Source organism: Pungitius pungitius, chromosome 4 (assembly GCF_949316345.1).
Source record: "Pungitius pungitius chromosome 4, fPunPun2.1, whole genome shotgun sequence".
Taxonomy (NCBI): domain Eukaryota; kingdom Metazoa; phylum Chordata; class Actinopteri; order Perciformes; family Gasterosteidae; genus Pungitius; species Pungitius pungitius.
The window spans coordinates 6,675,415-6,697,653 of record NC_084903.1 but is presented as its reverse complement, the minus strand read 5'-3'; the positions used below and the strand labels follow the sequence as shown (position 1 = coordinate 6,697,653).

Below are 22,239 nucleotides of genomic sequence, written 5' to 3'. Positions count from 1 at the left end.
ATCTACTGTTCCATTCCCAAAAACCCATACAAAGCTGAGAACTACTTTAAGTGTCATGGACCAGTTTACAATTGCAAGTATAGGTTACTTTGTTTTAAAGGGGTAGTACACCCAAAAATGAAAATTGTGTCATCATTTACTCACCATCACGTTGTTCCAAACCTGTATGAATTTTTTATTCTGCTAAGCACAAAGAAAGATATTTTAAAGAATGTAGGTAATCAGACAGTTGATGGACCCCATTGAATTTCATAGTAGGAAAAAAAATACTATGGAAGTCAATGGGGTCCATCAACTGTCTGATTACCGACATTCTTCAAAATATATTTCTTTGTGCTTAGCAGAATAAAGAAAATCATACAGGTTTGAAACAACTTGGGGGTGAGTAAATGATAACACAAGTTTCATTTTTGGGTGAACTATCCCTTTAAAGAGCACAAACCCCTCTTTAATATGACACCAAACAACATTTACCTCTAATTGTTGAGATACTTCCCATTAAAAACCTATACAAACAAATTACTCACACAAAACGTCCTGATAATAACTATACAAAATTTAGAGTATTCACTTGCCGTAATATTGCATATTGATGACATTGGAAATTCAGAAGAAACCTTAGAAAATATCTAGTTAGTTGAATATACAGCTTTCAAAATGCAAAGCGGGTTTTAAAACCCCAAATAAGATACGTTAGCGACCTCTTCTAACATGTAACTCGTTGTGGGCGCGTATTAATTAAAATAATCAAATGGCATCATTTAAGTTTTTTTCTAAAGAAGGGCCGTTATGAGTTTTAAATGGTTACATTAGAATATCCCAAGTTGCAATTGAATAAGTGAACTCTCAACTCTGCTCACAGTGCAAAATAGCTTATGCTGTGTTATTTTACTTTAGCTGACTGAGTGGCCATTGCAGTAACTTTTAAGTGACAATTTGACAAATGACAACCTGACACTCAGACTTTAAAATAGCAACAACCAACAACGATTATGTATGTTGCCTTATTATAATATTCATTAATTGAGGTAACTGTTAAATCGTCATCATCTTCGTTGTGGCCCAGCCAGGCCCACACACACTATCCTCATGCACCCGCCCTGATTAATACTCCCTCCCTGTTCATGTAGCTACCTGCTTGCTTACCGTTTCAATGACACTCTCCTGCTCACTCTGTCCCTCCTTGACTTCACTGTCAGACTCAGACATCTGCTGCACCTTCTCCTCTGCTGCACCTTCTCCTCTGCTGCCTGCGAGCAAGGGTTGTCAACCGTCCCGTATTACCCGGGACATCCCGAATTATGGGCATTGATTTGTCCCGGTCGGGACAGCTCCAGTCCCGATTTCCAATCACAGCCTGCTAAGTCAACGGCGCGAAAAACTCCCGGTTGTTGTGAAGTTGTGACGCATCAGACTAGTGTGCGCTCAGGTGCCGGGTGACCCCCCCCCCCCCCCGGTCAGCCCGCAAAAGTTTTTTTTTTTTTGAACATGTTGAGGCATCTACCTCTAGATTTTTTGGCCTGCAATTTCTCAGCAACCCCCTTGCTCTTACGTTTTTGTTTCTCCATCGTAATCCACAGATTTCTTTCTGGCTCTGAGCCACTGAATGCGTCTAACTAACACACGGAGAGTTAGAGCTAAGAGATGATTGGGCCGGCCCAGTGTCAGTATAGAAAATGAACCAATGGGCCGCTGTCCCTGCTTTATGGGCCGGTCGAAAGGATGTCATACACACTGATTGTGACAGTCTAACCTGGCTCCAATCAGAGAAAGGAAGGGTCTCTTATCCTTGTTGTTTGCCTGGGTGGTCTTTACTCCATTGTCAAGGATCATTCCAGCCTGGAGCAGAAAGAGGAAAAATGACATGATCAATCATGAGATCGAACACAAATAATAAAGAGCAATGCTTTAACAAAAACTTTGACAGTCAGGTGGATTTACAGATTATTGCTCTAAACAGATTCTTTCTGTAAATGTAACAATAGGTGAATATTTGACTCAAGGGACACTGTAGTAACTGGATTTTACCTAAACACAATAAAATGATGGAATACAAAAATGACCTTTCAGTTGAGCTAAAACAATCATTTTAGTGTTATTTCCCAATTTGAGTATAGTGCATTGTGTTTTATTATCCAATACAATAACTGCATTAGCAAAGATTAAGGATCAGAAATGATTTATTCCGTGGTATCTTTGCCCTCAAAGTAAATTTGACTTGGTGACAGGTTCATAACAAACATGGAGCCATATTTAAAATTAACGGGTTGAGCCACAATTCTTGCACTCATTTTGTTTTTTCCACAAATAGCTGCACCATTTATTATTACATTATTGGTCATGAGGTTTATGGATGACAACCCTGATTGGATTTATCTCTGGTGGCGATTAGTGGCGATCTGTGGGATATCAAACTTCTATTGCATGTCAATTTAAAAATGCAGTAAAGATTTAGGCAGTTTTACCAGGAATTACTTTTACAAATGAATTCATCTGTCTATTATACACAAAAAAAGAAGGGTTAGATAGTCAAAATGATGACTTAAAAAGTCGAAATTATCAGATAAAAATGAGATATTATGACTTAATATATGCGCTGGTTATTGACGTCACTACGGTCACAGAGAGGTGTCGTTTGTGTTTTGGGGGGGGGGGGGTGCAGCCTTACGTGAGAAAATTCAGCCACAAGTTAGTTTAATGCTCCACCGAAGAGAACACTCTGGACCAATGCTACTCCACTATAAGCAGGGCCTACCAAGCTGAATCTCGTGCTGCACTGTAATCCATCTGATTCCTACATATAGGCAAAAATTAAATCTCTGTAAGCCTGTTGTCAGCAAATGCAGTGGATCAGTAAGGGTAAGGAGGGTGTAGCGTTTACTACGTCACCGGGCAGCGGGGGTAACACAGGTGGGAGGTTCACTTACCTGATTAACTCACGGGCTATAAGGGGAACCGAGTATTCGTTTTGGCAGGTTGTCTCGTCAGGAGAGATGCGCCACCGGTAAGCTGTTGTTGTTGTTTGCATTGAAATGTGGTTTATGTGTGTTTGCCTGTTACGCTGCTCTGATTAAACATTATTTGCGTCTTATGTTAAACGCTGTCGGCTCGATAGTATCCGCGATTGAAATTGGAGCGTCACTGTCACACTCACTACTTCCTGGTTGCGGTGCTGGATGGGTAATGTAGTGAATCGGTTTACTTTGTTAAAGGATTGCTATGCCCAGCGCCGCTATCTAAAACTACACTCTCTGTACTCCCGTTGACTAATTTACACCTTTGTGTTTCGGGACTATGAGTTTAATGTGTAATTTTGATTGATTGTTTTTCTGTGGTTAGAGATGTTTTGTTAGTCATTCAGTTTAACACTAAGCATATTTATAATACTAGATACTATTATGTTAAGAATCCATGGTATATTTTGTATTTTTGTAATAATATTGTTTACACTGTAGCCTTTCTATTTATACAGGTTTATAACCTGCTATTGTGGACAAATTCAGCTGCTTGTGGAAAATCAATCGGCTTAAATAAAAAAACCACAACGAGTTAAAACAACGTGTCCTCTCCTGATGCCCCGTTCAGTGGGGAGATTCTTAAAGAACCGAACAGTTCTAAACCGAGGCCCACTGGATAAAGTGCAGTGAAAACAGCCACGGACTGCTTCATTAAGGAAACTCAGTCAACTCTGGATCTGTTGGCCTCGTGTTTGTCTTCTGTGGCTGACCCCAAGTTATCAATAATCAAACTGCCCATTGATAGGATATAAGAGCGTAATCACATTGACAGTGACCAGCTCTCCAGTCAACATAAAGGGAGTCACAATGGCAGACTTGGAAAAGCTTAAAAGTGTGCGATCAAGAGCACAGGCTTCATTCACAAAAAGGGCTCATACTCTCACCAAACCGGGACTTTTGGAACCAACTGAAGTTCTCAAAGATAATATTCATGGGCGGATATTTCTAAAGTCACAGATGCGGGATATACTCATATAGCCCTGAGGGAGTCAACAGATAAAGAGGTCATAGAATCTGCAACCCTAATTGATGTGAAGACCGAGTGTGAGAAAAGGTTCATTGAGGTAAAGAAAGCCACCCAGGAAGCCTTTTGGACCAGCTACGCAGAGGAGGCGTTCTTCAGGCAGGCTGAAACAGCTGAGTCGGCTATCACTCAGGCAGAAGGAGAGGAAGTTAACCTTCTGGAGTCAATCAAGGACCGCAGGCTAAGGAACAGAGGTCTTGAAAGAGAGGTTATTGAACTCGGAGAGATGCTGGAAGAGTGGAAAGAGTTGGTCCCTGGTCCAAAGGCATTAGATCTCAGGACACGCCACAAGACATTCAAGAAGAGGGTCCTGGCGTTGTCTGATAAACTGGAGGACGACGAAGCAGTAAAGGGTAGAGAAAGAAACCTGGGAGATGATGGCAGCGCGGTTGGTGAGCCGAGACAAGATGCTTCTTTCCTTTCTCTCCCTGACATGTCTGCTGATCTAAAGTTGAAGCCCAAAATGTACACGGGGGCATCAAACATGAACACCCGACCCCTTAGACAGAAAAGCAGCCCAGATAGGACCAAAGGAAGCTCTAATCTCTAGCCTCAAATCAGCCTTGAAAGAGCATGGTTACCCACTTTCTTCGGTGACATGAGGGACTATTATCGCTGGAAGAATGAGTGGGAGGACCTAGAAGAATTGGGTAACCCACAAGGTGTGGAATGTATAAAAGAACCGTGTTGTTGCTCAATCTCTTGAAAGCAAGCTTCCCAGTTCTTTCAAGAAGTAGTGGATTATCCACAAAACTGACCCAGCAAACAGGTTCTCTCCACGGTATCATTTTGATTTTCTCCTAGGATTCTTAAAGAAGCAGGAGGAGATTCTGGAAGAGTTGGATCAGTTGGAACTAAGCTCTGCAGATAAAGGTCCTGTGGAAAAGGGTGCTGCAGACTACCCAGATAAAAGAGGGAAGATAGCTTTCACAAAATCCACAGGAGGTCAGAAGGATGACTATCCCAGCTGCACTGTCTGTGGAGATGACTCCCATGCCGGGAAGCTGTTTGCCTGCAAGATCTTCAGAGAGCAAGTCTCTTAAGAAAAATGCACTTTTGAAGAAGCTAGGGTTGTGTTCCAGGTGTTTGCGTTCCCACCCCAAGGATGCACACCCAGATACCTCTCCCGAAAGGAGACTGTCGTAAAGGAGGGATGTCAGACCACAATTACCTCCTGTGTCCTAAACCGCCGACTCCAAAGAAGGACAGCAGTAGTGAGGATCAGAGTACCGTAAAATTTGGAGGAAAGAAACTTGGCATAACCAACAAACAAGAGGAGTCTCTGGTAGAGCTTACTCCAGAACAAAGAGAGAAATACAAGGATGCATTCGCAAGTAGAATATCATCAACTGTATGCGCCAAGGCTGGAAAGAGACTGCAAGAACATCGAGTGGTGATGATGCTGATCAAAGTGACGACAAACTCTGGGTGCCTTGTTGGCTCCCTAATCAACCTCGCTTATATCACAAATGAAACCGCTGATCACCTAGGACTGTGCGGTGAGAACATCAGACTTGTAGTCCATGGAGTCAGGGGGATGAAAAAGGCTGTCTCGACCTAAAGATATTCCCTGCGGCTGAAGATCAAGACATCCAAGGGAAAAGTGGCAGAGCATAGAATTCTCTGCTATAGCCTGGAAACCATTGCAGAGGTCACTCAATCAGTCACCGCGAAGCAGCTGCAGAAGTTCTTCCCCGACGTGCCCAGAGACGAACTGGTCCGCCCCACAAAGATTGACCTCCTTATCAGTCACCGGGAAGGTCGTCTTGTTCCCCAGCCAATCAAGATTGTGGAAGACCTCGTTCTCTGGGACGGACCGCTATGAAAGACTGTTGGGGAACTCATCCCAATCTCATTGAGACAGTCGATTTGGCCGTGTACCGCTCTGAAACTCACCTATCAAGGACCATGAGAACGGCTTCGATGGAGTACAAAGAAACCATCATACCTCAAAGGGAGGAAAGACATGAGTATACCCGGAGCACTGCAACCGCCACCAAAGAGGTCTTTGGGTGGTTCAGGTGGGACAGCATCGGAGCAGCCTGCAATCCTCAATGTGGCGGCTGCAAGTGTGGCAGGTGCCCCCCTGGTGGAAAAGAAATTACCCTCAAGGAAGAGCGGGACCCGGAAAAGATAAAAGTGTGCCTAACATACGTGCTGGCAGACAAATACAGCAACTTTCCCCACTGGGACACAGCTTATCCCTGGAAGACAGACTTCAAAACACTGCCAGACAATCGGAAGGCAGTGGAGGCAACCTTCAGAAATACTGAGAAACGTCTGCGGAAGGAACCTGCGTGGAAGGCTGCATACAAAGAACAAATACATAGAATGGTATCAAGAGGGGCTGCTGCAAAACTCACAAGGGAGGAAATTAACAACTGGGAAGGACCTAAATGGTACATCAGCCATCTGGTTGCACCGAACCCGCACTCTTCCTCAACCCCTGTGAGAATTGTCTGGAATAGTAGCCAAGAGTTCAGAGGCACAAGTCTAAATGATCTCCTTCACAAGGGTCCCGAAGTAGTCAATCCCATCAGAGGTGTTCTTCTGAGGTTCAGGAGTGGACTACATGCTGCACTGGGTGACGTGAAAAAAATGTAAAACTCAGTGTGGCTGAAAGATGATGAAGTTCACCTCCACCGCTTTCTCTGGAGAGACAACCCAGAGGACAACATTGAGGAGTTTGCAGTTGTCAGAGTCAATATCGGTGATAAACCTGCAGGATGTATCGCGCAAGTTGCAATGAAGGAGACAGCCAATCGTCCTCAGTTTGTTGATATGATTGAAGAACGCCGAGCTCTAACCAAAGACAGCTATGTGGATGATATCCTGTCCTCACACGATGACTTCAAGACGCTGGAAAGGGGGAGGGAGCGGGAGGCTTTTTCCTTAAACGGTGGGTTCTGTCACGCCAAAGTGGGAGGAGTGGAGCCACTGCTGAAAAAGCTGTACCCAGGACTCTGGTACTGCCCAATCAAATGCATGATGGGGAGAACAAAGCACTTGGGGTCGGCTACGAACCTGAGACCGATAAGCTCTGGTTGCTGACTTCTATCAACTTCTCGAAGAAAAGAGGGAAAATGAGGACAGGAGTTAATCTGAGCATGGAGGATGTCAGGGGAGGAACACCAAATCCCCTTACCCGACGCATACTAATTAGCCAGATTGCCGCATTATACGACCCAGTTGGTCTTGCCTCGCCAGCCAAGCAGAAAGGAGTAATGTTGGTACGAGAATCATTCGAGGAAGCTGGCAAGGACAACCCATCTAAAGACACATGGGTTGACCCTCTCTCACTAAAACTCTGAGAAGCTGCAATAACGCTCTTTGAAGAATTCGTGAGACTTGGCCAGGTAAGGTTTGAGAGAAGCTGCACGCCGTCCGGAGCCATAGGCCCACCAACAGGGATCACGCTCTCAGATCGAAGCGAATCCTCCTATGGAGCCGTACTCTACCTGCGGTGGGAAACTCAAAACAAAGTTGTAATGAAGTTGGTGGAATCCAAGGCTAAACTCACCCCTCTAGACCAAAAGGGAGACGTGGTCAAGGCGGAACTCTGTGGCGCGGTCTTCACTACCCGCTCAAAAAAGTATTTTGAAAAGCACTGCCACATCAAAGTCGACCAATGGATTAACTTTGTGGACAGCCAAACAATCCTAGCAGCCATCCAAAAGGACAGCTACGGCTTCCAGACCTTTTTCGCTAAACGCTGTCGGCTCGATAGTATCAGCGATTGAAATTGAATCAAATCCTGGTTCACAGCTGAACCGGCTAGAGTTGCTAAAGGATCAGGCGTTTAGAAGTTCGGCCAACTAATACGCCCCTCGGTCGGCTGAACCGTTTGCCCGAATACTAGCCTTACGCTGCCCCCCTGGTCAGCCAAACCCATTGTACAACTCCCTTCCCACCTTGGCCAGACCATTACTACACCCCTCCTCCCCCCTGAAGTTGTAAACCATGGGGAGACACTGTGTAGTGTGTGAAAATTTGAACGTGTGACAGTACAGGCTAGTCCTGAAGCCTTTCAGCCTATGGACCCACTCACCCTGTTGTTGGAATGGGCTCTATTGTTGGTAAATTTTCCCATGGGTGTGTGTTCCGTTTGTCCGGGGGAGTACAGCCCCTCTGAGGCCCCAGTAGGCACATGGTGGAAGATGAACCAGAAACCTGTTTCCTGTGGGATCACACCGAAATATATAAACATATATGTTGTTTAATTCAATAGCAATAGCAGTGACTGTGTCTTTTGTCTGCTTGAACCTGAAATTAATAAGCTTACAGCCATTACTCTGACCTGGCACAGCGGTAATGAGCACCCCAACCTGGAGAGAGCTGGGGGAGACTCACCTCGGAACCTGCAGCAGCACAGTTGATGAGGTTGTTATTAGGGTTGGCGATCCAGAAAGTTGAAGTGGCACTATTAAAAGTGTTGGAAAGGAAAAAAAGAAAATAATTTGCCTATTTGATTTCAACCTTCACCCTCAAATCTTTTTTTTTCAAAATGCAATCTTTCCGATTATTGGTTATCTTATTTTGTAAATATTGACATCAGATTTTAGTAGTTTTTACTGAAAATATCCCATAACCAAGACACCAAGATCAAGTCCATGGCATCAGGTACGACAGCTTTGTCACATTCCTCCACTACCTGACCACCGTTCCTTGTAGGAAGATTTAAGTTATTAAGGATGGAGCCAGGTGAGGCAGTGGGAGTTCACTATTAAATTAATTAGTCGATATCCAAGTGAATTCTATTACTTAAGAGAAATGTTCTATTATAATTTAACATTGCATCTTAGTTCATAAAATTACTGAAGTTAGGTAAAGTAGGTAACCAATGTTATGTTTTTAAATACATATAAGCAAGTATTGACATTGTCTTTGTCAGTTGCATATGTACAAAAAGAGCTTTACACACTTATAAGAGGTGAAGATTTTGTGACTGTACATATACATTTTATGTAGTCGTGATTTGGGTGTTAAACGATTATGGCCGAACGCATCAGTCATATGCACACTTCTCATTGATTAGGGACCGACTTTATAGAGAGAGTCATGACTTTCTAACAGGAAAAGACTCAGTTGCTAGTGCCGAAAAGCTGCCGAGAAATCATTTTCAAGGCAGCTCACTAACCAGATGGCTGGTCACATCGGGTACGAGAAAACACCAGGGCGGCTAATGACCCGATTTTATTGGCTGGTCATCCGGGGGAAGTGAGTCATTGGTTAACCACCCGGTCATTCTGAGGGAGCCTTTGCGTCTTCTGCCATTAATGGCGGTTATGTTCGGCATGGAACTCATCGGGCCATTTCACCGGAGCACACACAAAACCACTTTGTGTTAGTCCTTGTGGATTACTCAACAAGATATCCAGAGGTGGTGCTGTTGTGCAACATCTCTGCAAAGAGTGTGGCTCAGGCTCTGTTTCAGGTAATCTACCGTGTCGGAATCCCGAAAGAGATTCTGACAGACCAGGGCACTTTGGACACTGAGAGTGTACCTCCCTTTGAACTTTTGTTTGGCAGGACCCCGCGAGGGTGCAGGACCAGATTAAAGAAAACTGTGAAAGGTTTGAGCCCATGCAAAAATGAGATCCAGCAGCTCCTGGACTTGCAAAGCTGCACACATTGGGTATGATGTCACATGAAAATTTGCTCCAGGCCCATGGACGTCAACAACAGCTGTACGACAGAGGAGCCAGTGCGCGACAATTCGAACCAGGGGAAAAGATAACTGTATTACTTCCCCAATCCAACTCCAAACTCCAAAGTTGCAGGGGCCCTTTGAGGTCACACGGCAGGTGGGGGATGTTGACTATGAGGTGGTGGGGTCTGACAGGGGCCGAGCTACGCAAATATACCAGCTGAACCTCCTGAAAGTCCGGAGGGAGGCACTGTTTCTGTATCTTGTTAGGAATTTAAGTAGAAGTGCAGAAGTGCAAATGTAGCAATGTTTAGTGTAGAATTGTAGTTTGTGTGATGTTAGATAGTAGATATTACATTTGTATGTTAAATGAAGTGAATGCATTATAGTCAATAACAATTTATAGTCATGTAAATCATATAAATACTGTACACATTAACATCCTGTCAGGATGTAATGTTAAAACTTGAGGACGGAAGCAAAGTATTGCACCAGATAAACTGTGATAAACCAATAAGTACTGTGATCTTATATGTTGTGTTGTAATTGACTGTACTAGTTATAAGATGAAGACAAACTATGTATACTATGTTATATTCACTTATTGACGCATAAAGCCCATATGTTACTACATAGAATGCATTGGAATGTGAGGGGGAGATAAGGAGAGAGAAGACAGAGAGGGGTTTCAGGTTACTGTAGCAGTTCACACCTGGATGTGAAAAGAATGAAGTTTGTTTAGCCTCTTCGGTAAATGGGTGCTCTGTAAGCAGCATGTATAGAGTCCACATTTCAAGCCATATTTCAAGTGATTGCAGTTTGTAAATAAACCTTTTGCAGAGGTGGAAAGTAACGAATTACATTTACTCACGTTACTGTAATTGAGTCGTTTTTTTGTGTACTTCTACTTTAAGTATAGTTTTTTAATCTGGAATTTTACTTTTACTTAAGTATTTTTTGTATTGTACTTCGCTACATTTTAAATCATATACGTTACGGAGTAAAAAAAAATGCAAGGAAAAAAAAAACGCGCCCAGGAAACTAACGTCACTGCACTCATTGAGTGATGAGCGGGAGAACGAACTCGCTAAACAAGAATGATGGGGACGGACAAAAAAAATGCAAACCAAGCTGAAATCGAATGAAAATATGAAGCGTAGCCGCTAAACCGGAAGTACGTTACGATTATCACAGTCAGAATCGACCCAACCATCTGTAATGACAGCGGTTACCAGGGTAACAAGAGGAGAAAAGTTCATTAACGGATACAAATAAATAAACCTGGTCTGACGGGATGTGTTAACAGCAGTAGTTGACTACACTCGCTGCTCTTGGCTCTGATATTTTGATAATCAAAAGTTTTTTTTCTTAGTGCTAAGTTAGAAACATGTTGCCCTGTTCTGCTGTAGAATTCAAGGTCGGAGGGAAAGCAGGATGTGCCTAAAAGGCCAGACAGTCTGGCGGCAGGGGGGTGCTCTAACTGATGTATTTGAGAACTAGAAAACACACATATAGACAGAAGCTTCTTGTGTTACATATATTGGAACGGTTTCTGTCCTGACTAAGGAAGCAAGGTCAGCGGGTCAACCAGAAGATGTGTAAGATAAGGGGGGGGTTCGCACCACACCATCCAACATGCACACTTTGTTCATTGTTTACGTTAGGCAAGGTGGTCTGGACATTGAATGTGACCGGATCTTTAGACGGGGGCGTCCGTTTTCCGGACCAAGCTAAAGGAACATCGGCGTGGTTCAGCATTGACAACAAGGGCGCCCACAGCAGAAAGAGGTGAGCAGACAACCTTTTGTTCTAAATGAATAGAATGTCTGTGATTGGACACATCTAAAAGATTTGTTGTCAACTGCAGAATTCGTCTCTGTCCATTGACTGAAAAAGGTCGTTATAAGACCACTAAATTTAAAACTAAATTTGGAAATTTTCTGTTGATCACATGTAAAGTATAAGCACATGCTCACACTGAATTCAACATAAATAAGTGTCCATAGGGTAGGGAATTTAGTTAAATATATATAAAGAGTTTTAAAAGGACCTGAAGTCGACTCTTTGTTAGAAATCCAGAGTTGGAGTTTGTTGACCTCTGGTGATCGCAGCCCTACGTTTGCATGCAGTAGGATTGGCGATTTAGAGAAAGTGTAGGGACCCAGGGTAGGGAACTTAGGTAAATATAAAGGGTTTAAAAAGGAACGACGGTGCTCAATTGAGCTATCTGAGGTCGACCCTAGTTGGTAGGAATCCAGGTTTAAAAATACCTCTGGTGATTGCAGTTACACGTATGTATGTCGTGGACTGGCAGTTTAGATCAGAGCAGGGTTTAAATTTATGTTAATCATTAGTCAGTAGAAAATCCAAGTTGAAGTTTGGATACCTCTGGTCCTGCAGCCCCATTAGTGTGATTTGTGGACTGGCAGGTTAGAATATTAGATGACGAAATAAGGACACAGGGAAAGATTTGTTGTTTTTCATACTGGGAAATGTGGGGGTGGTTGGTGTAAACTCCTGGTGTTTTACCGAACCTGGAAGCTGTGGATCAGGACTTGAAAAAGGACTGAGAATCTGACAGTGAAAAGTGTTTGACCGGATTACACATCTGTGGGGATATGTATTAAAGGGTAAAAGGGAAAATCATAGTTAATTGATGGTGGTATAAACACGAGAGAAATAAAACAATATGAGTGAACTGGTGTTATAAGCCTCAACAATCGAGCGCTGTATTCCTCTAATACAGTAGAAGTTTCTTGATTGGGTTCAAAGTATTGGGCATTGCGTCCTTTCTCTTGTGTTCAAAAGCCACGTGTGAACAAATAAAATAACCTGTGATGAAAATGGAGGAAACCATAACGATATGGGAGGGGTCTAAAGAAGGCACTTAGGGTTTCGCCATATTTAAGACTTACAAGACATATGGATAAAACCCTAGAAAAAGATAGGAAAAGCGTAACAAAAAATATGTGAAGTGGGTTGCACAGATGCAGGAAAGAGGAATGTTTGGAAGGGAGACAGATTCTCAACCAACAGGCGAGCAGCTGCAGAACCATCTTAGGATAGCGAGAAGAGGAAAAGACCAAGCGCATGCGCTCCTTGCTGTTAAAGGGAGATTTTGTAGAAAAGAGAAGAAAAGAGCAGAAAAGGCAAATGAGTTCTTAGTGGACTGTAGAACTTTTCTGGGAGAAATAAATGCCGTATTCGTGAGTAAGACGGCAATGCAGTTGCCGCAAACCAAAGCAGAAGAAAAGGAGCAAGAGACTGTTTGTAAACCTAGTGCACCTCCTCCCTACACCACAGGCCCATATGCGGAGGCTAATCGGTTGTTAAATGAAGCACACCAGATGCCACTGAGGCAAGGGAAAGCTACTAATCCAGGAGAATCTCAGGTTTTGGTAGTTCAGAAAGGTTTCTTACAAGTGACTCCATACCCACATGAAGAGAATGAAGGGGCAGACAAAGTTTCTGCTTTTCTCTCAGAGACGGTACAATATTTGGAGGACAGGCCCCAGCTGGAGCCAGACGATAGGAGTGATCCTAACACAACACAGGGTCACTCAACAGTCATAAGAAAGCGGCAACCCGAGCACCGACCTATGACCTCATTTAATGTAGACGGAGGTCGGGTTGCAGGAGAGGAAACTGATAGAAGTCATAGCTCAGGCAGAGCGGCAATCAATCACCCGGTGTGGACAGGATGAGAGGGGGAGGCACGTTGAGTCAGAGGAAGATGATTGGGACGAGGAATTTTAGGAGCATGAAGCAGCATTAGAATCACAAAAACCACAGTCATCTACTCTGATGGAGCGTCATGAGACAGGGGGTTTAAGAGGTAATACGAACCGATATTATCAGGGGAATGCAGCCGGAGCGAGTGTGCATCAATGCAATGATTTGAAACCTAAGTTAAAAATCAGACGGAATGCTCCGACCTCTCATCAACTACCACGGTTAACAGCTATTTGTAGAGACGGAAGTCAAAAAACAACATATGCGCCACTTGCATTGTCAGACCTAAGCATGATGAAGCTTAAATTACTTAAAATAGAGAAGGGTGGTGCAGCATGGATTCATGGTTTCCTTGCTCAGTGTGCGGGTAATGTTCCCGGTTTGGGGGATCTCAGAAGAATTTTTGTGGCTTGTGCCACACTGGCTGAACTCCAGAAGTTAGAGGGGGAAGCCAGGACCTCTGACCTCCCTGATGGGGAGCCTCTGGCAGATTGGGTGTCAGTGCTCTGGCCAAAGCTCAGACTCCAATATCCTGTGAAGGTGGCTACTACTGAACTCACTTATGTCCCCTCACACAACAGTGAGGGTGGAAATAGTTACTTAAGGAGAGTCAGAGAACTATGGGACAACAAGTTAGGGGAAGATGCCATGGATGATCACAGAACCGAGCTTCTTTTTCGCGGCGCCATAGAGTCATCTGTCTCGGAGACAATAAAGACCCAACTTAGAGGAATTGTGGGGTTGTCTGACATGAACTTTGATGCTTGGTCCTCACAGATTAAACACTATGTGGACCGGAGCAAAGAAAAATATGATAAGGAAAAGGGTGAATTATATAATATCCAGTTAATATTGGCAAAAACACAGCTGAACGAAAGCAGAGAAAAGGTGAACCAGGGCAAGATTGAAGCCAAACAGATGTCCCAAACAACAGCACCAGCTCAGGGGGAAGGGCCACCTCAATATGGCCCTTATCCAGACCCCCCTCCTTTCCCATGTGCACCAGACTACCAGCAGCCACAACAGGCTGCGTACACTCCTCCACAGGCTTACTATCCCCAGCCTTATGCCCCACAACCACAACACATGATGGGGGCCCCACTGTACGGTGACGAGAAGACAGTGGGGAGGGGGAAATCGTGGCCGAGCTCTAACTAATGGAGGGCGCTCTAGACGACAGGGAAATTGTTTTAACTGTGGGCAGCCTGGACATTGGTCCGAAACATGCCCCCAACCACCTCAGGGTCAGAGGCCTCAGTCCAACTCAGCTCAATACCCTTATGATATCTATGCACCACAAGCACCACATACACAAAAACAGAGTAATAGCCTGCGGCATTAGGCCCCAGGTCATCAGCAAATGCCATAGGGGTGCCCAGATCCGACGGCTGACGGTAACCTGTTTCCAGAACCCATGGTGTCTCTGACAATCAACGGAAGAGATTACAGATGTATGCTGGACTCGGGTGCTAGGTATTCCACAATAAACACGCCACTGCCACCATCAAGGAATACTGTGCCAGTTATCGGATTTTCGGGTCAATCAGAGGAGTGGCCACTTTCTATTCAAGTCCTGTGTAAATGGAAATCGCTCTGTTTTGACCAATCCTTTTTAATTTCCACTGCCTGCCCGATCAACCTGGTGGGAAGAGACATTTTGTGTTCCCAAAATATTGTTATGCAAATGACGAAGGGATGTATCACCGTAACATTTCCGGATGGGACACGACAACGATGTGCCACACCCCACTCTTATGGCCACCAGTTGCTGCAAGCTGAAGTTCAACAGACGTTGAATGACGAGGCAGAGGTCTGGTGGGGGAGAGTGGAGGATTATGATCAAACTGTTCTGCATGAGACTGTCCACCGTTGGGGCCCATGGTTCAAGGTATTACACCAGACTGAACCACCTGTGGATCCTCCTCATTGCACGATGAACTATTCGCTGTCTCCTGATGAGAACTATGACACCCTGTGGAGTGGACTTGAGTTTGAAAGCGAGGTCCATGGACATCCTGCTGTTAAGGTCCGAGAGATCTATGTGGGGAAGCAAGGTGTGCCAGCTGCGGTGGAACTTACCTCTGAGTTACAAGTTCTGTATGCGCTACAAGAGACCTCTGCTCCTCACATCACCTTGCTTATCCAAAGCGGAGGAGAAGCTAAGAACATGGGGCCGATGGTTAAAGCAGGGGTTGATGCCACGGACTGGGTGCCCACCCAAAATATTAACTTACATTACTCTCAGGCTAATGACATGTATCGTATTGCACATACCTCAGAAACTAATACCAGAGAAACACCTACTAAGCCGCACACATGGTAGGGAAAATACTGACCATGAGAACACACAGCTCATGCTTGATGATTTTCCTGATACATTCTGAACAAAAGGGGGAGCTGATGTGGGATTGATTCCAATGGCCCCAGTGGTAATTGAATTAAAAACCGGTCCCAATTTACCGTCCCCAGTACCCCTTAAGGGAGGAACAAACGGCAGGGATAGAAAGAACAATTGAAGGGTTGCTGCAGGCAGGTGTATTTCGAGAGGACGGGGTCCCCCTGGAATACCCCGATTAATCCGGTCCCTAAACCCGGGAAGCCTGACTATAGAATGGTGCATGATTTGAGGCTCATAAACAAAGTTGTAGTACCAACTCACTATGACACTCCAAATCCTTATACAATGTTAAATGCAATAGGCCCTGATAAAAGATGGTTCACCTGCATTGACCTGGCGAATGCTTTTTTCTGTGTCCCTCTAGCTGTGAGCTCGAGACGGATGTTTGCATTTACGTATAAGGGGCGGCAATATACTTATACGCAGTTACTGCAGGGTTATGTAGACTCTCCATTGATTTTTAACCATGTTCTGAAGACAATTTTGGCCAATTTAGAACTACCGGAAGGAGTTGTTTTACTACAATATGTGGACGACATCCTGCTAGCAGGGACTAGCTCAGAAACAATTATGTTCGCTACCAGAACAGTGCTGCAGTGGTTACAGAAGAACGGCTTCAAAGTGTCTAAATCGAAATTGCAGATCGGGAGACAGAAGGTGACTTTTCTGGGGAGAATTGTGTCACCATCAGGGCAAGCTATGACTGAAATGCAAAAATCGTCCATTTTGCAACATCCTCAACCCACGATGGTTTGAAAAATGATGAAATTCTTAGGGCTTGTAACATGGAGCAAGATTTTATACCTGATTTCTCGGTGCAGATGGCCCCCTTGAGGGCTTTGATATTGGGTGCAGGCTATAGAAACTACTCAAAGCCTTTGGTGTGGACTCAGGAGGCAGAGGCTGCATTTATTGCCACTAAGCAGGCCATGGCCAGCGCAGCCACGTTGCACCCCCCTGACTACTCAAAACCCTTTCATCTGGATGTTGATGAAAAGAACGGATTTGTGAATTCCGTTCTGTTTCAAAAGGGGGAGGGTAACACAGATCGTAAGGTTTTGATGTACTATAGTGGTGAGCTGGACAACGTGGAAATAGGGCATCCCACGTGTGTCAGACACATAGCTGCTATTGGAAGAGCATTGATTAAAACGGCCCATATAACAATGGAACACCAGACTGTGATGTGCACACATCACATGGAATAGTTGCGTTCTTACAGTCAAACGCGTTCACACTCTCCGCGGCAAGACAATCAGCTTTGCAAAGCCTGTTGACCAAAACATACATACATTATGAGGCTACAACCAGAAACATGGCAGCTCAGATGGAAATGGGGAGGAGCATGTGTGTGCAGAATTAACAGACCAGGAAATGAGACTTCATGCGACGCTAGAAAAGGAGCCGCTGACTGACCCTGATGACACTTACTACTGTGACGGCCATAGTCACCAGACACCAGACAGAGAACTTGTTGCTTCATATGCTGTAGTACACAGATCCAGGGGAGGATGGGAAACAATCAAAACAGGCATAGTTTCTCAGCCTGCTTCAGCACAAACCGCAGAGTTAATGGCTCTGACAGAGGCGTGCAAAGCAGCAGAAGGCAAACGAGTGAATATCTATTCTGACTCTGCCTACACTATACAAGCAGTCCACATTGATTTATGCCACTGGAGGAGAAAAGGATTTGTAACTAGCAATGGAACTCCTGTCAAACACCTGCAGCCACTACTAGATTTATACCATGCACTAAAGAAACCAAAGCAAGTAGCAGTCATGAAATGCCAGGGACATCAGACAGAAGCCTCGGAGTTAGCTAGAGGTAATAATGCTGCAGACCAGGCGGCTAAGCGCACAGCAGGATACACGTCAAGAAACCAAATGATGCAAAAAACGGAGGATCCAGAAAGTGCTAAGCTAGACTTACAACATGTTGTGAAGTTACAGGAACAAGCTGCACCTACAGAGAAGCAAGCCTGGCTGAACAAGGGAGCCAGCAAAGACAGTGAAGGTTTGTGGAGAAGCCACGAGGGGAAGGTAGTGGCCCCGGCAGTATTGTTGAATATGTTGTGCCAGGAGGCCCATAGTCGTGGACATGGTGCCAGTGGACGTATGATAACGTTAACCTCCCAACAATGGTGGCATCCATTCCTGACCGACATAGCTAAATATTATGTCCAAACATGTGAGATCTGTTGTAAACACAACCCGAAGGCGGCGTTGAAGGCTGGACTTGGAAGTTTCCCTGCCCCTATGGCACCATGGAAAGAGGTGGTAATTGATTTCACAGACATGGGAATGAAGAATCGAGTTGAGGGCAAGAGGTATTTGTTGGTATGCGTTGATCCTTTTTCTAGGTGGGTGGAGGCGATCCCCACAAAATCAGAAAGAGCAGCAGATGTGGTAAAATGGCTGACCAGAGAACTAATACCCAGATTTGGAATTCCAGAAGTTATACGATCGGATAATGGTTCCCACTTCTCCAACGCTGAACTACTCTAAGTTAGGGATAAGCCCCCATGAGGTATTAACAGGAAGAAAGATGCCTTGTCCGTTAACAACCACTTTGCCTACCACTGTCAGCCCATTGCAGTACCAACATGTGGAAATATCTGACTATATGAGAATATTGAATGATACTGTGATGAGTGTCTCTCAACAGGTGACTGAGATCGAATTGATTGAATTGATAGAATTGAAAAAGACCTACAGAACCCAAGTGTTCCGAGTAGATCTGTGCTCAATGATTGGATGTGGACCAGATGAACAGAAGTGGAGGGCATGTGATGTATACATGTGTCTGTTCCCCTGGGGGAGGCTCACAGATCATTGGTGTACATCCTGGGACATTACATTACATTACATGTCATTTAGCTGACTCTTTTATCCAAAGCGACGTACAATAAGTGCATTTCCACATAGATACAAACTCAGAAAACAAGTAACAAGAAAGTACATTTTTCATCAAATAAGCAGTTACAAAACATTTTATAGAAAAGTGCCATTATAAGTACGAGGGGATGGGACATGGTAGGATGGAACACAGGCCCATATGGTTACACATCGCCTTCGTTTAAGAGTCAGTGGGGTAGTAGAACTCCGGGGGTGGATTTACAAAAAGCTATTACACTGATTCGAGTTCAATCGGGGGCTCGTGATAAGGGGCACAATCCTTTAATGATTTCAGTGACCGGATTAACAGAGTCACCATTTGCACCACGAGAAGTGGGCACCTATTACAGTATGGAGCAAGAGAAGAGTGATCCTACTCAGTGGTACATGGTTATAGGAATAGATGTAGCTGATAAAGATCCATTGGCTCTGATTAAATTTAAATACGTCACACCTGACATTCAGGGGAAACCCGCTACTGCTGAGACTGAAGAAGTCACCAAAACCCAAAAGGCCAAAATATAGCAAAAGATCTAGCTGTAATCCATGACAAACTTTCTGCAGAGACGGGGTTCTCCCAGACAAATTACTGGGTGGACTGGATCACAACTGTGTCCCAGCAAATGGACTCCGCTGACTGTAGCCTGTGCAGGTGCAAGACCCAGCCTGTGGACAGTGCCCTCGGTCCTTAGCCAGGCCGGTAACATTGACTGCCTGATAGAATTACATACTAAGGAGAATCCAAGTGAAGGTTGCAAGTCATGGGTAACTATTTATCCAGGATCACCACCACAAGCAATCCCTCCCATGTTCACTCCCATAATTGGCGATTATACCTGTTTCACTAAACATCTAAAAGGGGGACTAGACGTAGGTTCCTTAACTGATTCATGGTGCAACGTGACAATTGATGTAACCACCTGGACCAATATGACCAAATTGACCCTAGCCCGCTCTGATATCTACTGGTACTGCGGCGGTAGGCGATTACGTAATGTACTGTCAACTGAGTGGCAGGGGAAATGCACCTCAGTTTCTCTCATCGTTCCGCTTAAAATAGTTCCAATGACCGCTGAAACATTGAGTAACGAGGCAAAAAGGCGTAATTCACTCAGTCGCAGTAAAAGAGAATTTAGCCTAACAGAAGGATCCGCAGTTTATTTCGATGCTATTGGGGTGCCAAGAGGGGTACCTGATCAATACAAGTTAACGGATCAAATAGTGGCCGGATGGGAGTCATTGGCCCCTTTTGTAACTGTAAACAAAAACGTGGATCGACTAAATTATGTACATTTCAATATCCAGCGCCTCACTAATATGACTAGAGATGCTCTAAATGGGGTGTACAGCCAACTATCGGCCACCTCATTGATGACTTATCAGAACCGAATGGCTTTAGACATGTTATTAGCTGAAAAAGGAGGAGTATGTGCGATGTTTGGCCAAGCGTGCTGCACTTTTATCCCCAATAACACCGCCCCAGATGGATCCTTTACTAGAGCGTTACATGGACTAAGAGCCATGTCTGTCGAATTAGCTGAACACTCTGGTATAGACAGCACTGTCGGAGATTGGTTTAGTAAACACTTCGGACACTGGAAGGGCTTCTTTCTGTCAGTCTTTCTGACCTTAGTAATCGCAATAATGGTTAGTTCCCTTTGTGGATGCTGCTGCATCCCCTGTATCAGACAACTATGTCTCAAATGCATCACCACAGCTATAGATTCTAAAATGCCCCTGCCCTACCATATGGCTTTGATACATGAAAGGATCCAATTCTTAGGTCCGGAGGAGATTGGAGAGGAGATAGGGATGAGGAGAACCGACTTCGATGGACCTGAAGAAGAGACCCTTTTAGTTTCAACATTGGACAACAGTGGACGTATACACGTAGGTGGTGTGATAGTTTTTGGGGCTAGGATGTATTTCTGTGTCTATTATACTCGGTTTAGATGTGATATAGATTTTTTAGTATTTCTTGTGATGTATAGAATTTTCCATAACTGCTGCATACGCCCTCTCCACTGATATAGGTTTTAGTGTTTTTTAATGTTTACAATTTTCCATAACTGCTGCATTCACCCATACTCACTGATATAGATTTTTAGTGTTTAGATTAGTAGTTTATTTTGATTTTTTGGTTTACATAATGAATTATGCAAAAAGGGGGAATTGATAATCAACAGTTTTTTTCTTAGTGCTAAGTTAGAAACATGTTGCCCTGTTCTGCTGTAGAATTCAAGGTCGGAGGGCAAGCAGGATGTGCCTACAAGGCCAGACAGTCTGGCGGAAGGGGGATGCTCTAACTGATGTTGTTGAGAACTAGAAAACAGACGTATAGACAGAAGCTTCTTGTGTTACATATATGGGAACGGTTTCTGTCCTGACTAAGGAAGCAAGGTCAGCGGGTCAACCAGCAGATGTGTAAGATAAGGGGGGGGTTCGCACCACACCATCCAACATCCACACTTTGTTCATTGTTTACGTTTGGCAAGGTGGTCTGGACATTGAATGTGACCGGATCTTTATATGCGGGTTATAAAACATGATATTCTTGCTGATGTTAGTTAGTTGTTCCTACAGCCGTGTGCTGCCTGAACTGCTCCTGCCTTTGCAAACGCAGCGCTTTTACTTGACCTGTGATCTGATGAATAAATTTACCAGAACGAGAGAAGTTGTTTGGCTGAATTTGTGCCAAATTATGCCCGGCTTCCAATCCTTGAACACGCCGAAAAATCTTACAATTTATTGTTCACGTATTGTTTTGCTTCAGTGAGCAGAGCAGAGACAGTTTAAGGAGATCGCAGATTAAATGGTCCGCTACTGGAGTGCATACATCCAGTAATGTTTAAAATGTTTTATTGGATGATCTGCACTAAAATCATTGATTTCTTTTACTTTTATTTCATTATTTTTGCTATTACACTTTAATTTGTAAAGGTCTTCCTTCAATTAAAAATTAGATTGAGATTTATTTTCCCTTGTCTTTTTTTAACTACACTAAATCTCGCACCCCGCCCAGCTGTTAAAAAAGTAACTCAGTAACTTTTACTCAGTACATTTTTAAACTGTAACTTTACTTGTACTTCAGTAAAATTTTACTTAAGTAACAGTACTTTTACTTGAGTACAAAATGTTGTTACTCTTTCCACCTCTGACCTTTTGTGTCAGTATGTTTATGAAGATAAAAACAGAACAGACCTTTTTATTTAATTCAGATTGTCATATTAAGGGCCTTTGTCATTAGTTCTCTCTTTTAGGTCTTGCTAATAATCTTTAATTCTGCACCTCCATTTTGTTGATTTTGTTTTAACAATCTTTATTCAGGTTATTTTTTTGGCTTTTTTACTTTTCTTTATGCATGACCTCTTGTTAAAAACCTGACATTCCTCTTAATTTTCTTTTTTCATGAATGTGCAAATATTTTTTGTAGTACACCAGGAATATATAGGCTGTTATTATAGATCCATCTTCAGGTTTTTGGATAAAAAATTGTTTAGGGTAATGAATATTAAAATAAATGACT

General features: G+C 43.8%; 1 protein-coding gene across 4 annotated transcripts in view; it reads right to left on the bottom strand.

Annotated features, from left to right (window-relative positions):
• The window catches only part of LOC119195232 (cell migration-inducing and hyaluronan-binding protein), a 172,022-nt gene that overhangs the window by 39,174 nt on the left and 110,609 nt on the right, over positions 1-22,239 (bottom strand). For all 4 annotated transcript variants that reach the window (XR_009956013.1, XM_062561685.1, XM_062561687.1 and 1 more), the window contains 3 exons: positions 8,392-8,461; positions 8,090-8,218; positions 1,754-1,839 (listed from right to left, as the gene is read on the bottom strand). Coding sequence is in view for 3 of the 4 variants with exons in the window: in XM_062561685.1 (XP_062417669.1) it covers positions 1,754-1,839; positions 8,090-8,218; positions 8,392-8,461 (285 nt within the window). In the remaining variant the exon portion in view is untranslated. The remainder of the gene's footprint in view (positions 1-1,753; positions 1,840-8,089; positions 8,219-8,391; positions 8,462-22,239) is intronic.